Source organism: Cibotium barometz, chromosome 38, assembly GCF_041138505.1.
Source record: "Cibotium barometz isolate CiBa-2024 chromosome 38, ASM4113850v1, whole genome shotgun sequence".
Taxonomy (NCBI): domain Eukaryota; kingdom Viridiplantae; phylum Streptophyta; class Polypodiopsida; order Cyatheales; family Cibotiaceae; genus Cibotium; species Cibotium barometz.
In genome coordinates, this window is record NC_141083.1 from 12,799,790 (window position 1) to 12,815,643 (window position 15,854).

The following is a 15,854-nucleotide window of genomic DNA, read 5'->3' on the forward strand; positions in this document are numbered from 1 at the left end:
ACAAAAGGTTTTATATTGTGTATTAATTTAAGTCGGCTTTTAATCCTAAGATATTCATGCTCTAGGGTGGACCTTTCACATTGCCCCCCTCCCTCTTGTGTGAATTCCTCCACCTTCTCCCCCCATTGCTTGGTAAGGCGTTATTGGCTAGGACTAAACATGTGTGTGTGTGTGTGTGAGAGAGAGAGAGAGAGAGAGAGTTTATCTGAACGAGAGATTTCGTTTCTCTAGCCAAAGCAAAGCCCCATGGAGTGCAGAGACTTTGTTTCTCTCCTCAAGGTAAAGAAGACACATGCATATTGAGTGCAAAGTCACTTATGATTTTGACTCAAATATGCACCCAAAATATTATTTTGGGTCGTCTTATTAATTAAAAGCAAAAAATGAAGGGTATTACTTCAGGATCTCAAAAATTGTGTGCAGTTTTTAAAAGTATAGAATCATTAAAGGACAACTATCAGAAAATGATAGATTATATTTCCTTTGAAACGCGCGTCTGAAATCGACATTGGAGGAACTATTATACAAGTCAGCCGCCCATACGGGTGAAAGACTTAAGTGGGACCATTGTGCCCGTGCTTGCGACAAGTGTGTTTACCCTCATCTCGTCGTTTGGGTTATTGCAGAAGAAAGTACCTCTGCCGTGCTCCCTGATTAGGGTTTATCAGAGCAAGAAGGTAGCAGCATACGCAATCGCAGAAAGGACGATAACTAGACCCAGAATAGTGGCTTCTGTTGCTGCAGCATATTAGGGTTTCACAGACAGCAGACCAAGAAGGCGCAGAAGCAGATGAAGGAGAACGAGCAGCATGAAAATCAGATGAAGGCATAGGGTTTCATCTTACAAGCAGACTAAGGAGAAGGAGAAGGAGAAGCAGAAGCAGAAGCAAGAAGCTGCGTTCTTCTGTTCTCGTAGCATATTAGGGCTTCATCTAACAAGCAGACTAAGCACAGCTTCTGCTTCGTATAAGCCTGCCTGTCAGAAAAAAGCCTCATAAGCAGCAACAACGCTTCCGCTCGTTCTTTCTTTTCTGCAGTATATCAGGGTTGCGTTTGACAAGAAGTCGGAGAAGCAGAATCAGCAGACCATGAAGGTTTAGGAGGATTCTTACTCTCTCATCATATTAGGGTTTTATCTGATAATCAGGGTTTCATCTGAGTTTTGCAGTATATTAGGGTTTCATCTGAAACAAGCTTTCTTGTTCTGCATAAGCGTTTTAACTAGCAGACTAAGAAAAGGAAGCTGCTTATTCGAGTTTCACCTGGGAAGAGGACAACCTTATTTCACCTGATAAAAACCTGTTCTAGCCATTCCATTGCACAGAAAGTCTTCAGAGGCTCATGTCCACCGCCATGGCTGCAGAGTCGTGCTCCTTTCTTGCTAAGGAGCTTCCTGTGGTAACAAAGTCTTCCCGTGCATATGAAGAGGTAGCCAAGGAAGAAGAGCTTGAGCTTGGCCTGGATACAGAGGTTTTTAACCCGCCTTGCTTACCACCGGACAGCTATGAACAAGACGAGGAAGGGGTTTTGCTTGCAGGGAAATATTTTCTTCCCCCTGGCTTCAGGTTTCATCCCACCGACCAGGAGCTTGTGCTGTACTACCTCAAGCACAAGATATGTGGCCTCAAAATGGAGCTCGATGTCATTGCTGAGATTGATCTCTATGAGTTTGAGCCATGGGACCTTCACGGTATATTCTATGTTTGCTCATCATCATCATTTCTCTCTTTGTCTCTGTCACGTTCTCTCTCTTTCTCATGTGTGTATGCACGTAAGCATGAATGTCATGTGCTCGCCTTAATTTGGATGCACATAGACATGACCTGTAGCTGCTGCTGCCTAAACAACAGATTTAGGGGCAGAATTGGGAAAGTTGGGGGCAGATTTGATAGCTCAATTGCCGCTGAAAAATTACCCAAGTTATGCACCAGTGGGCGGGACATATATCGGGCACAATATGAACTTGTTTAATGACATTTTTGACATTATTTTGGGTCTGAAAAGGACTGGCCAGACCAGCATACAAACAGCATATCCAATGCCTGTTTACCGGAAGATTCATGTTCATTCACAGATTGTCTTGCGATTCGCCGTATGAGATAATGGTGCTTGGGCTGTTGCATAGGTTGGTCAAATGACCATATTTCTTATGATTCTGCTTGGGGGACACACAACTTGAAGACTGTTTGACATCTTGCTTAGTTGATGTAATTAAATGTCCAGTTGTTTTTTTGGTTGGTGATCGTCAGAGGTATTTTTTGTCATGAGTGTTTTGGATCTTTGAATATTTGGTTATGAGAGTATTCATAGATTTGAACATTCAGATAAATACAAGTTTAGCATATTAATAATATGGATTTTAAAGAGCTTGTGTATGCCTTATACAATTGGCTGCCGCACACCTGAATTGGTCCTTTGTAGTATGGAGTGAAAGGGTTGTGGGTGAGGACATAGCTTTGGAAATGTTACTTTCCAATTGGTGGGTGAGGACAGCTTATTCTGATTGCAACCTATGTTTGGACTTGTGTACTCATGACATCGAAGTCAGAGCAAACAAAGGTGTCAGAACCTAGGGTCTCTTCTTTTTAGTACTAGAGGAAGTCTAGTCAAGTCTGAGCCGGAAGGAGGACATAGCTTCTTTTACTTTTTGGATTGCAACCTATGTTTGGACTTCCGTACACACGACATCGTAGTTAGAGCATAGGTGCCAGAGCCTAGGGTGTCTTCTTTTTATGATTAGGACTAGAGGAAGTCTAGTCAAGTCTCAGATGGTTTTTTTTCTCTCTCCTATGGGATAAGTCAAGTGCTTATTGGGAAATGTGGACTCATAGCAGATTAGTCCCGGCGGGAGGAATTGGAGGGGAGGCCGCCCATGAAGAATGCAAACTCCATTATCCCAGCAAGGACAATTAGAGTGGGAGGCTGTTTGGGCCTCAGTTATCATCATCCGCACAAAACCGCACTTCCCTGTACTTGATCTTACTGCTGCCATACCTGTATGTACCTGCTGTTCCACCCTATGTACTCACTGTACTTGCTGTTTGCTGCCCTGTACCTGCTGTACTACAAATGTACCTGCTGTATCAGCCATATGTACCTGCTGTACCGCCTCTAGTGCTTGTTGTACTGGCTCCACCAACACATGTTCCTGTTGTTTTAGCACCTGTACTTGTTGTTTTGCTGACTTGTACTGACTGTACTGCCTCTTGTATCATGTGTACCGGCTGTAATTTCAAAAAGGACATGCTGTTGGGGCTGAATCTGGCCATTTGAAGTTATCATTGAAGAGCTTAAAGGTTTGATTTGATGCATTATTATATGTTGAAGACCATGAGTATGGGAATGAGTGGCGTTTTTGGATTGAAGGCGTGAAGATTAGTACCCATGTCCGGTACATGTGTATATATGTATATAGTTCTACATGTGGTATTTTGGGGCAAAAGGTAAAAAACCTGTTGTAAATAAATATTAAAGATTGTATGTGGATAATTTGGCCTTTCTCCAGGTGTGGGAGAAGAAGAGGCCCCCAAAGCTTGTACAAGATGAAATACTCCTTGGCAATAAAGATTTGTGTTTCTTTTTGGGGAGGGGGGTGGGGGGATTGGCCCATTTTTGGCCCCAGTCTGGTGTCCCTTGGCGTATCTCTATTTTCGACATTTTATTTGGTCATGGCTGTTGTTACACTCATGTGGGGTCAGGATGGAGGCCGGACGCAGGTGCCTAGTGGGGAGATATCCCTGTCCAGTGGCCCATATAAGTGAAACCTAGGTTCACAAGTTATTACAATCATCTGGTTTGACATTGTTGAGCATAGCCCATCGAGTATGTTCATCGCGACAGCACCTATAGGGTGTGGCGTACTGGTATGCGATACCAGGATGTAGCTATGACCTCTAGCTCGTGGGAGAGTGGCTGTCCCCTCACTCCTAGTCAGATAGTTCTAGGGCTAGGTCTAGGGAGACCTTACATTAGTATCAGAGCCTGGTTGTGACAAACAGAAATTGTGGATGCGGTGGTGGTGGGCATGGCTAGAAAGCCATGAGTCTTCCAGGGAAGGGGAGAAGGTAAAACAGACCGCTATCTCGTGTGCATGAGTCGCAAGGGGAACCCGGTTGATGGTGGCTAGGTGTGGCTTCGCCATGATTATATGCGATTGGGTGCAAGTGTTGCAGGGGACTGTTGGGTGCTGTTGCAAGGAGATGGGTGCAGCAGGTTGGGTGCAATGCTTTTTGCCCACAACCCAGTGGCACAATGCCGCCTGGCAGCATGTTATGGCAAGCACAACTAGGGCTGAAGCGTGTGCGTGTCACATGCACTCTGCACTGTAGTGCATCATGACAAACTGGCTCATCATCGGCAGTGCAACATCTGTACATTATTAGAACCTAGTAGGATGATATTTGTCGTATGCCGTGACCCCATTGTATATCCTCAGTCTAGGATAAGTCAGGCACGAGCTACATAGGTCATTCTCAGCCATAGTCAGTCAGTCAGTCAATCAGTTAGTCCAAGTCTCTCAATCAGTCAGTCAGTTAGTCTAAGTCCCTTAACCCACTTAAAGAGACGCATTCATGCATATACAGTTAGTAGAAACCTCAGGTTTGCATCAGAAAGCATCCTGCATATTGCACATCATTCATGCATAACATCTAGACCATTGCAGGAACCCAGATAGCATCCAGGATTTATCTAGGATTTATCTGGTAATTTTCCCATCATTTTCAGCATTTATGCATCATCATTAAGCATTTAATGTTTATAGAGCAGTCGGCCAACATCTAGTGCCAACCAACTAGCAACCTTACTAGTATAAATAGGAGGGCTTGACCCATTCTCTCATTCATCTCATAATTCAGCCAAGGAGCATTTAGGCGCATCCCATTCAGCCTTGCATCCACCTCAGATCCACGTGTTTTGGAGAAGCGTATCATCCTTCAGCAAGAGGAGCATGAGTGCTTATGCCATAGTCACAGGGGACGGAGGGGACGGAGGCTTGGAATGTCGGGACGGTGAAACGGGACGGCGTAGGGACGGGGACGGCAGGGGACGGACGGACGTCCCCCTGGAGGCGTCCCTCACAAGGGACGGTGAAGGGGACGTCAGTAGGAACGGGGACGGCTGTGGGGGGACGGTAGGGAGCCATTCTGTGGTTTCTTTTGCCCGTTTCTAGCCGTTTGCGGGGCCGTTTCTAGCCGTTTGGCTTGGCCGTTTGGGGAGGCCTTGAGCCTTTGAGGCTTGGGCCTTGAGGCTTGGGCCTTGGGCCTTGGGCCTTGGCCCTTGCCTCTCTCTTGCCTTGAGGTTTGGCCTTTAGGCTTGAGCCTTTGAGGCTTGGGCCTTGAGGCTTGGGCCTCGGGCCTTGGGCCTTGGCCCTTGCCTCTCTCTTGCCTTGAGGTTTGGCCTTTAGGCTTGAGCCTTGGGGCCTTGGCCCTTGGCCCTTGAGGCTTGGCCCTTGCCTCTCTCTCTCTCTCACTTGTCCTTGCCTCTCTCTTGCCTATCTAATATCTATATAAGAACAAGGCTACAAGGCTACAAGCATGGAGTTTAGGCTTTAGCGTAAACGGCAGAGAGGGGCTCACGCCCCCCTCCGCACCTTCCTCCAAGTAGGCTGGTGTGAAACTGCGCGCTGCAACGGACCTAAAATTTACAGCCCATATGCAGTAGGTGTATAATAACTCACCGCATATGCATGTAGCCTGGTTGGCAGTGTGCCAACCTTCTCCAGAATCGTCTCATGCTATCTGGTCACACTCGGCCACCATCCGGTGTTAATATGACTCAAAAGCTTACCATTTTATGTAAATTTGTGCTCATTTTGATGTACTTCCAAAGTAGAATAAGTGTAGAGTAGAAAAACTTTAACAAAAAGTATTTTTTGAGTGCCGTTCCCTCCCCCATCCCGTTCCCTACTTATGGCCGTCCCCCGTCCCGTCCCCGTCCCTGTTCCCCGTTACCGTCCCTCGTTGCTTGTGACTATGGCTTATGCATTCAGCCCTTCATCAACAAACGCATCAGTCCTCAGCATTCAGCCATCAGTTCACAGCATTCAGCCATCAGTAAATCTTGCGTTTTTTGCATCCATGCAGTTTTTAGCATTCATACATTCATCGTTTTGCTCTAGCCACTTGGTGAAGGTAAAGCGCAGCATTCTCATTTATTTACAGCATTCATATGCAGTCTAGAATAGTACCAAACAACCCCTCTCTTAGCCCTAGCTTTGCATCCCTCCCTCATACCATTGGGAAGAGTGCATAGGCTCGAGATTGGACATCTTTGGTGTTTCTACAGCGGCATGGGTATTCCAGGGAATTTTTCAGCCCGGTATGCAAGGGAATATGTATGCCGGAATGCAAGGAAACATGTTTGGGGGCATGCAGCCCGGAATGCAAGGAAACATGTATGGGGGCATGCAGCCTGGTATGCATAGTGGTATGTTTTGAAACATGGCTGGAATGTATGGAATGCCAGGTGTGGGAATTGGCAATGTTGACCCTATGATGGGCATGAATGTCGGAGGTAGCAATCTTGTGAAACCACTTCCTTACGATAATCTAACGCCTATGGGTAAGGCGAAGGATTATAAGGAAGGGGGAGCTGTTGTGAAATTCGATACATTCAATGGGGCCAAAGATAAGCTAAAGGCACTTACCTTTTTACAACAGTTTGATACTGCTTTTTCTGGTGGTAATTACACGGAATCCTCTAAGGTGAAAGCTGCGACTTTTCTCAAGGGTAATGCATTGCAGTGGTGGTCCACTCTTCTTTTACAAGGCATAGTACCATCTACTTGGGTACAGTTTAAACAGGTGTTCTCTTTTGTATGGCTCACATCTACTTTTGAGGTGGATGTAATGACAGCATGGCAAAAGTTGGATGCATCAAAGTGTGAAAATCTTGAAGATTATAATAAGAAGTTTTGGGAAGCTTTACTTCCAGTTACTGCTTATCGTACAGTTCCTTTGTCTGAGCAGGTGGAGAAGTATTGTTGTGGACTGCCCAAGGAAGTGCGTAACTATTGCATAAAGACTCGAGTAACAAATATGTCACAGGTGATAGATAATGCTATGACAGCAAATGCATTACTCAATGGGGTCTCAACTGGATTTAAAGGAAGTAAAAGCTCACACAAGAGATCTGAAAAGTCAGGGCATGCTTCGCGTGATGCAAAAGGGTCTATAGAGAAGCGGTATAAGAAGTTACCAATGCCCAAGAGAACTCCTGAGGAGAGAGGCTTTGATGGATGCTCGGAAATGTTTTTACTGTACAGTGGAGGGACATATGTCTTTTATTGTCCCAAGCGTAAGTCCCAAAATGACTCTGATACTAAAGGAGAGCCCAAGTCTAAGAAACCAAAACCTTCTGCAGGGTTAGTTCCTGATCTTGTTGGGGAACAGCCAGGTGGTGAAGAGACTGCATGGGGCAAAGTGAGAGATCAAAATGCCTTGATTTTCTTTGACACAGGTGCTAGAGCCAACTTTATTTCACCGGATTTGACTGGCCGATTGGGGATTCGTGCAGAGGAGATGGGGCCTTTGTATGAGGCTAATATGGCTTGTCCTGGGTATGCAGAACCCGTCACTCCTATTATTGGGAAGTTCAGGCTTCATGTGCAGGGTTATGTGGACAGTGAGGAGTTTTTCATCATGCCACTTGATGGATGTGATGTTTTGTTGGGTATGCCATGGTGCCATAGAGTACATGCAGTAGTGGTGGATACATATAACAGGAAGATTACTTTGACTCATAGAGAGAAAGAACATGTTTTGGATGTAAAGCTTAAAGGGGAATTTGTTCCTATTGTATCAGCTTCCGCAATTTCATCAGTAATGAAAAAGCATCTTTCAGCGTACTTGATTTTTGTAAAGGATGCAAAAGATGATGAGTCTAAATCTAATTTGTCTACGTTAGATAAGGACAGGACTGATTTCTTTTGTGAGTTCCAAGATTGTTTTTCCGACAGCAGACATCATGCTAAACCTTTTGTGAAAGATGTAAAGAGTGGTGGGAAGGCTGAAAATAAGTAGTCAAAGAATGCCTCTAAAAAAAAGTACAAGTTTAGTCTCACTCTTGAGCAAAGGGAGCAATATGCCAAGGAGGGTAAGTGCTTCTCATGTGGCAGCCAAGATCACATGTTTCATGAATATCATAAGCGCAAGAATAAGGACAATGAGAAGCAACAAAAGGCTAATGTGCATGCCATTCTCGATGTGCAAGGAAATATAGGTAAGGATGACAAAGAGAGGATAGTTTGCAAAGCGTGGGGATAACTTAAGGATCAGCCCACACTCTTTATGTTTGATGATTGTGCCACAAACAACTTCATTTCTGTGGAGATGGCATCTGCATTGAACATTGATGTAGGGGACATGGAACCCCATATTGAGGTGGAGGCTGCTTTTGAGGAAAAACAAGTGCAAGTGACCCCTATCATTGGGAAGTTGCGTATACACATCCAAGGGTATCTTGATCATGAGAATTTCTTGGTTACACCATTGCAGGGATGTGATGTATTGTTGGGAAAACCGTGGCATCACCCCATTGAGCCCCGCAAGGAGTACAAGACCAACCGGATTACTTTTATGCAGAGGCCGCATGCATGTTGTTAATGCTGGCCAAGAGGGAGACTCCATCCCAGTTGTATCTCATGTTCAAATTAATAAAGCAATGAGAAATAGTGTTTCCGCGCACTTAGTCTTTGTTTGCGATAAGGTTGAATGTAATGATGTATGCATAGATACTCTCACAAGTGAAAGGCTGAAATTTTTTAATGCATACAAGGATTGCTTTGCAGATGCATTACTAGGAGAGCTACCTCTTTGGGTAAGTTGTAACTTCTCTACGTTTTACATCTATGTGTATGTATGTATAACAATATATATTTATTTTTTATATTTTTAAGTATTTTTTAAATGGACCGTACCTCCACCATATTTTTATTTTCAAAATTAAGCGGTGCGTTCCGAGACCGTATTTGAACGTACCGTACTAAATCGAACTTTTCATACCTGACAACTATGGATTGAAGCCATTCAGAATTGGCCTAAGCTATCTTTTGGACATAAAGTACAGAGCTTTTTGGGTTTATGCTCATGTTATAGGCGTTTTATTAGACACTTTGTATGGATTGCTTCGCCATTGCATGAGCTCACTAAGAAGAAGGCCATCTTCAAATGGACAGTTGATGAGAAAGAGGCTTTTGTTTGTCTTAAGTATGTCGTGATGAGTGGGCTTGTCCTACTCATTCCAGACTTGTAGAAACCTTTTTGGTGTGGAGTGTAATGCATCCGGAATTTGCATTGGGGTTGTCCGAAATCAAGGACATGCCATTGCTTATGAAAGCCGTTGTTATGATGCAAAACTTTCTTTGGGCATTTATGAGGAGTTGGTTGTGATTCATGCCTTGACTAATTGGAAACACTACCTTCTTGGGGCTGATTTTATGGTCAAGACAGATCATCAAAGCCTAAGGTACTTCTTGACACAAACAAAGCTTTCAGAGAAGCATACGAGGATGGCAAACTTCTTATCTATGTTTCGTTTTTAGATTATACACACTCTAGGAAAGAAAAATGTGGTGGCAGATGCATTGTCTAGAAAACTATATGGGGGTGCAGTGTCGATTGCCTCACATGTGGACTTGTCTACCATGCATGAATTGTACCATACAGATGCTAATTTTGGGCATATATGGACTGATTTAGTGGCTGGACATGCATGAAGGATAACTGCCCCTGTGTTGTGTCAAACATGAGGCAAAAATTCATTGACGATTACCATGCTCCTCCGTATGCAGGACAGAGGTATAATGCCTACTACACGCATGATTGAGCGTTACCTCTTTTGGCCAGGAATGCGCAAAGATATAGAGGTATATGTACGTGTATGGATCACTTGCTAGAAAGTTAAGTTTGACAGCAAAAGGCTCTTGGTTTGCTTCAGCCTTTGCCTATTCCTTGCAATGGATTTTATCATGGATTTGCCTTATATTCAGCAAGGCAATGATGCTATTTAGACCATTGTTGACAGATTTAGCAAGCAAGCACACTTCTTGCCGGTCAAGAAAACCATTAAGCCTGAGCATATGGACAAGATATTTGTGGCACAAGTGTTTAAACACCATGGTATGCCTAAATCCATTGTGGGGAACATAGATCCCAGGACTACAAGCTTCTTTTGGAGAGCTCTGTTTGACAATATGGGCACTAAGCTGAGCTACAGGAAGTTCTTCAACCTGAACAGGTTATGTTTCACAAGGAGAGAAAGCTACCTGCCGGTAAGCTTTCTAGGAGATACCTGGCCCCCTTCCGCACAGTTACCTGAGGCCGCCATGGCATATGAGGAGGATGGTGGGGGACTTGCCTTACAAGTGTCTCATCTCCATATTTCTCTAGTTCTAGTTCAAGCTCCCTCCACTGATAATTGGACTCTTGGTTCGAGCCAAAGACGGGAGATTTGCATCAGCATTGCTGCGTGGCATATTTGGAGAGCTCGCTGTCGCGAGGCCATCGAGGGCACACTCACCCCGCCAGCGGAGTCCATGCAGAGCATCTAGCTTGATATCATTCATACCCTCCGTGGACAGTGGGGGAAGCTTAAGGGTGGCTCCAACCGCATATGCAAAAGCGCCGCGAGGCCTTCTTGAGGATTTGGCATCATGGTCCTTTTTGCATCGATAGTGGTGGTGAGCCCACTTGGCACTATAGACCACATGTGGTTGTCCCCCCTCCCCCCCCCTCCCAATTGTATGAGGTAGCCTAATCTTCCCAGAGCGGCCAACCGGGGGATGAGAGTGTCCTTTCCCTTTTCAGTTTTCTTGATCCTCGCTCCCCTCTTATAGAGTTGAGTTTGTACCTAGTCATTATGGTTATTTTGTTGGGTAACTAATAGAAGGATCACTTTCTCGGGAAAAAAAAGGGAGTAGCCATGGTTGAGTCGCGTGGGGGTCCGGCATTCTCGTATTCACTAGGGATGGTGGCCTAGGAGGCTAGATAGTTTTTTTTTTTTTCAGAATGAGACGTCTATCAAGTATGAGAAAAACATACAACAATCACAGCTATAAGCTGGAAGAGAATAGAATCACCCCAATATGTAAGGTGATTTTAACCACTGAGGAGCATCATGATGCCATGTAAGACCTGTGGTACTAGAGGAAAAGAAGATGCCATGGTCCCATTCCTGCATAAATATCACACGCTTCGCTTGCGCAGAACAAGAGGGCCCCTGAATGCAAGCCCAAGTAGCCATAAGAGTGTGGATGGTATCACCCCATATAGTACTAATGCACTGAGACCCAAAAATTTGGACACCCTCAATAGCCTCCGTGCATCTAGCTCTCCAGATTTGCCATGCTGTAATACTGGCAATAATCTCCCAACTGGTGTCAATCCTCTGTCTAGGGGGTGTATAATCAGAGTGAGGAACATCCTGCAATTTAATAGACCATGCTGGGCAATACCTCTACGAATGAAAAAAACAGAATCTGTACCATTGTCCTCATAAAAAATTTGTGGACCGGACTGGGAGAGCCAAGCAACTGCCCCCCAAGTCATGTGCATGGCTTGGCCACTCAGTTTGCCCATAAGTTGGGCTACAGGACCCCAAATCTGCTGTGCAATGCTGCATCGCCATAGACAATGTTGTACGGACTCAGAATCTGCCGCACATCTAGGACAGGAAGGTGCTACATTGAAAACTGATTTCCACTGATTGGTGGGGAGACCACCATGTAAGAATAACCAAAAGAAATGAGAGATCTGGCTCCTTCTGTATGAGTGCCAAAGTCTATGCCAATATCTGCGCTGTATCACTGGAGAAATATCATAGCTCTCCAAATGAGGCCTGAGAGTAGGGATCCTATGTATCTGTCGAGTGAGGAGAAGCTTGGCATTCCGAACAGTGAAACTGAAAAAAGGAAGGCTTTTCAAAGGATCGAAGGCATCAATCCACTCCCACTCCTTTGGATCCCACTGAAGATATCTGATAGGACTGCCACCATATAGCCACAAACACCAAGAGCCATGAGTCACTATCTGAGGAGAAGGGTCAATGAACCAGTGCTTCCCCGAGCGACCAACAATCCTCATTGGACTAAGCCTAGTGTTTGGTATGATCTCCTCCATACTACATCTCCTCAATCTCCCACCAGGCATGATAGAATACATAAGGAAATCTGTATCCTCCTGGCCTGGCAGAGCAATGACCTGCAGAGGTATGCCTATCCTCGAAAAAACTCCCAGCCAACTCGGATGATAGTCTCCGTGAAAGGTCCCAGAAAGCCACTCATGCGGAATAGCTGCATCAATCTGATCAATACGAATGCGAGAGCCCCTAAGATGGTGAGTGGATGCAACTCTCGGATCCTCCGGAAGACTCTTAAAGGTCTTCCAAGCATGAACTGTGTATGCGCATCTCTCCCATCCTGACCATTGCATATAACGAGGTGCACCAAGTGGCCGACCAGCCTCATCCCTAATGAATTGGAAGCTAGATAGTTAGAGATGGCTGCCCTATGTAAATAGGCCTATATTGATACATAGCCAGTCCCTTCTCTACACAGTTCATCAGTCATCACCGTCACCTTGAGTTTACTCCCTAGCTTCTAGCAGCATACAATCTGGGACTTAGCCGTTCTGGATCAATCATCGAAGCTCCCTTCACTAGAGCAGATGGGTGTGGAGGTTTGCCATCTGCGAAAGGTCTTACTTCTTGTGAGTGTTCTCTTGTTTACACTGCCCATTGTATCCTCTTACACTTTGATCGAGTTTCCAAGATCTAGTACCCAAAAAAAGACTTAAAAAAGACATGCTCGAGGTGTGGATGATCCAGGTGGAGCTTTGAGGATACATAGCAAGATGGGATGTCACAATTAGCTTTTGTTAATGTATGTGTGTATCGTTATAAAAATTCAGCGTTTTCTTGAATTGGACCATATGATAGGCCTTGCCGGGTGGGGGGGGGGGGGGGGGGGGGGGGGATCTGGAGAGAGAGAGGGGGGTTGGGGGGTGCATGGGTGGGTGTGTGCTGTTGCTGTGTCTTTCCACTTCACGGCCGGCCAATTATCCCAATCTTTTGGGGATGGCTGTCTGCCTTCAACCCTCACTATGATTACAAGGTTGCCAACTCCTTGCCAAACATGGGTTTTCCTCCTTGAGTTGCAACTAAAAATAACAGGTTCCCTCACTTTAGGCCCTCCATTATAGGGGGGTTTGGCATGCCATAGAGCAAGAAGACTTTGTTACCTGGATTAGAAGCAGGATTAGGATTGAATTTAAGAACATGAGGGGAGGGATTGGCCCACCATACCTGAAGTGCCCATGGTGGAGGAAAGCCATCTACTGCATCTAAGTTGCAGGATGAAACAAAGCAAAATAGGGAAGAAAACCAGGGAAGTGAGGGCGATAAATGGGGAGAACAGTACCCTGGGTACACAAAAAGACAGAGGCCAGCGTTGCAAGCAAGATTTCCCTGCCACTTGGTACATGATGAGAGGCGGCAATGTGCGATGTAAAATATAAGATATTGTTGTTTTTCTTGAAAGAAAAAAAATATGTTCTTGTATAACTTTGCTTCGTAATTCATGTTATAGGATTCTCATTTGTCAAAGATATATTCATTTACGCCAGGATATTTTGTGTGGCATTGAGCCATTGACATGGGTTTTCCACCAATATTATATATAGGTAGTATCTATGTATGTATGTGTATGCATATGCATCCATAAGTAATCAATAACATATTTAAGCAAGTATTAACTAGTCAACCTGTTTTTTTTTTTACATATTAAAAAAATGCTATCCAAAACAGATACTTGACATATTCTATGGACGTAAAAGGAACACAAGTGCTGCTGGAAACATCAGCCTATCATTACTCATTTTTGTGAGGGTTTAGCGTTTTTGGTACCATAATTTACTTCACTTTTTATGGCTTGCAGAGGTCTCCTGTCTCCAGACAAAAGATTTGCAATGGTATTTCTTTTGCCCCAAAATGAGAAAGTATCCAAAGAGCAATCGTGAAAATAGGGCCACCCCAATTGGTCGGTGGAAACCTTCAGGAAAAGACAGGCCAGTAGCATCTGGCTCACGGTTAGTGGGAACAAGGAAATGCTTGATATATTATGACAGGCGAGCCAAGAAAGAAGAGAGGACCGATTGGGTCATGCATGAGTTTCGGCTCAACGATGAAGAAAGTCAGAGATTAAAAGCAAAGCAGGTGGTTACTTTTCTTACTCTGTACAGCCCCTTAACTCTTTGGTGTTACTTTTTGTACATCTCTCTCTCTCTCTCTCTCTCTCTCTCTTTGGATGGATGCAGATGATGATCCTTGTGTTTTAACAGCTTGGAGATGTATCTTTCACATGTTTTCACATGCTCACAATAGTGCACACAATGCTGATGATGATGATGAGATAGACATACATATACTGTATCTTTTTGTATGAGTTTTTTCAGTTTTGTTAGTCTTTTTCCATGGTCTAACCACATGGAACTCTTGTTATCACTTTTGGTCTCGTAGACCCATTGGGTCATTTGCAGACATTTAATATAACTTTCTTTCTATCTCTCTTGTGATCACAGCTGCCCGTCGTCCTACGGCTTCAATTCCCACCCCCATTCCAGCCCATACATGGGCAGCTGCCCTTTAATGATGCCTTTTTTTATTTTTACTTTTTTTTTTCCGAGAAAAAGATCCTTCTATTAGTTACCAAGAAAAACAGCCAGAATTGCTAAGTACATATCCATCCCCAAAGGGAAGACGCTAGTCAAGATGAACAAAGGGGAGGATGCACTTCTCCTCCGGCTGGCCGCTCTAGGAGGAGAAGGCTATCTCATGCAATGGAGGAGGGGGAAATAACCACATAGGTGGTCTAGAATGCCGAGTGGGCTCGCCACCACTATCTGTAAGAAAGGGATTGTGCCGCCAAATCTTGAGGAAGGCCTCCCAACGCTTCCTCATGTGGTCTGAGCCACCATGAAGTTGCCCCCATTGACCACGAAGGGTATGAACGATATCGAGCCAGATGCTCCGGATAGACTCCACTGTGGCAGGGTGAGGGTGCCTTTGATGGCGTCGTTGCATCAAGGTCTCCATATATGCCACGTGGCTATACTACTGCAAATCTCCCATGTTTGACAAGAACCTAGGGTCCAATGACCAATAGGCGCTGGAACTGGCACAGTGGAAATACGAAGGTGAGAGACCTGAAGGGCTAGTCCGCCACCTTCCTCCTCATACGGCATGATGATTGCAGCCTTGGTGGCCCAAGCAACAGTGCCCCACGTAACAATACGGGCGGGAGCCGGATCCATAGAGAAAATGCATAGGATCCTCTGCCAGACTTGTTGGGCCTTTGGGTAATCCCAAAGACAGTGATGCTGAGACTCGTGGGGATGGCCACACCTCTGCCCCCAATGGCCAACCAAGTGCCAACTGCTAAGCTTCTACGTGGCAGCTTACCACTTGAAAAGAGTGATCTTTTGTGGCCAAAATCTATCCCACAACCGTTTTCAAAAATCTGCGAGAAAATGCGGCGGAGGCCTTGGGATTGCCAATGTGTTGCTGCTGCTGGAGTGCCCTCCACCTCTGACATCTGAATCCTATGGCTCAACCATGCAGGGTAAGCAAAGAAGGGGCTACCAGGCGACTCCTCTTTGTCCTCTGGATCCTGCCATGTACACTCTCCCATACTCAAGGCTCTGTAGTGGGTGAGCCTTTAGTATGTGACCACTAGGGAGACAGACCAAAGGATTCCATATCAAAGGCTGCTGGAGCTGCTCCTCGGAGGCTACTTGAGTTGACTGCTGCAAGGCTGGATTGAGATGATCCCAAGCATGCAAGTGGCTGGCTGCAAGTCTGTA

The 15,854-nt window shown here is 45.1% G+C and overlaps 1 protein-coding gene across 3 annotated transcripts in view; it reads left to right on the forward strand.

The window, feature by feature from the left end:
* Nucleotides 1-587: 587 nt before the first annotated feature.
* The window catches only part of LOC147616363 (NAC domain-containing protein 54-like), a 47,099-nt gene continuing 31,832 nt past the window's right edge, over nt 588-15,854 (forward strand). The window contains exons 1-3 of one of the 3 annotated variants that reach the window (XM_086777419.1): nt 593-1,094; nt 1,214-1,690; nt 13,931-14,208. In XM_086777419.1, the coding sequence (XP_086633545.1) occupies nt 1,342-1,690; nt 13,931-14,208 (627 nt within the window). In that variant the 5' untranslated portion in view covers nt 593-1,094; nt 1,214-1,341. Of the gene's footprint in view, nt 1,691-13,930; nt 14,209-15,854 lie in introns of all 3 variants that reach the window. The other 2 variants (XM_086777422.1, XM_086777421.1) reach the window with 2 other exon arrangements.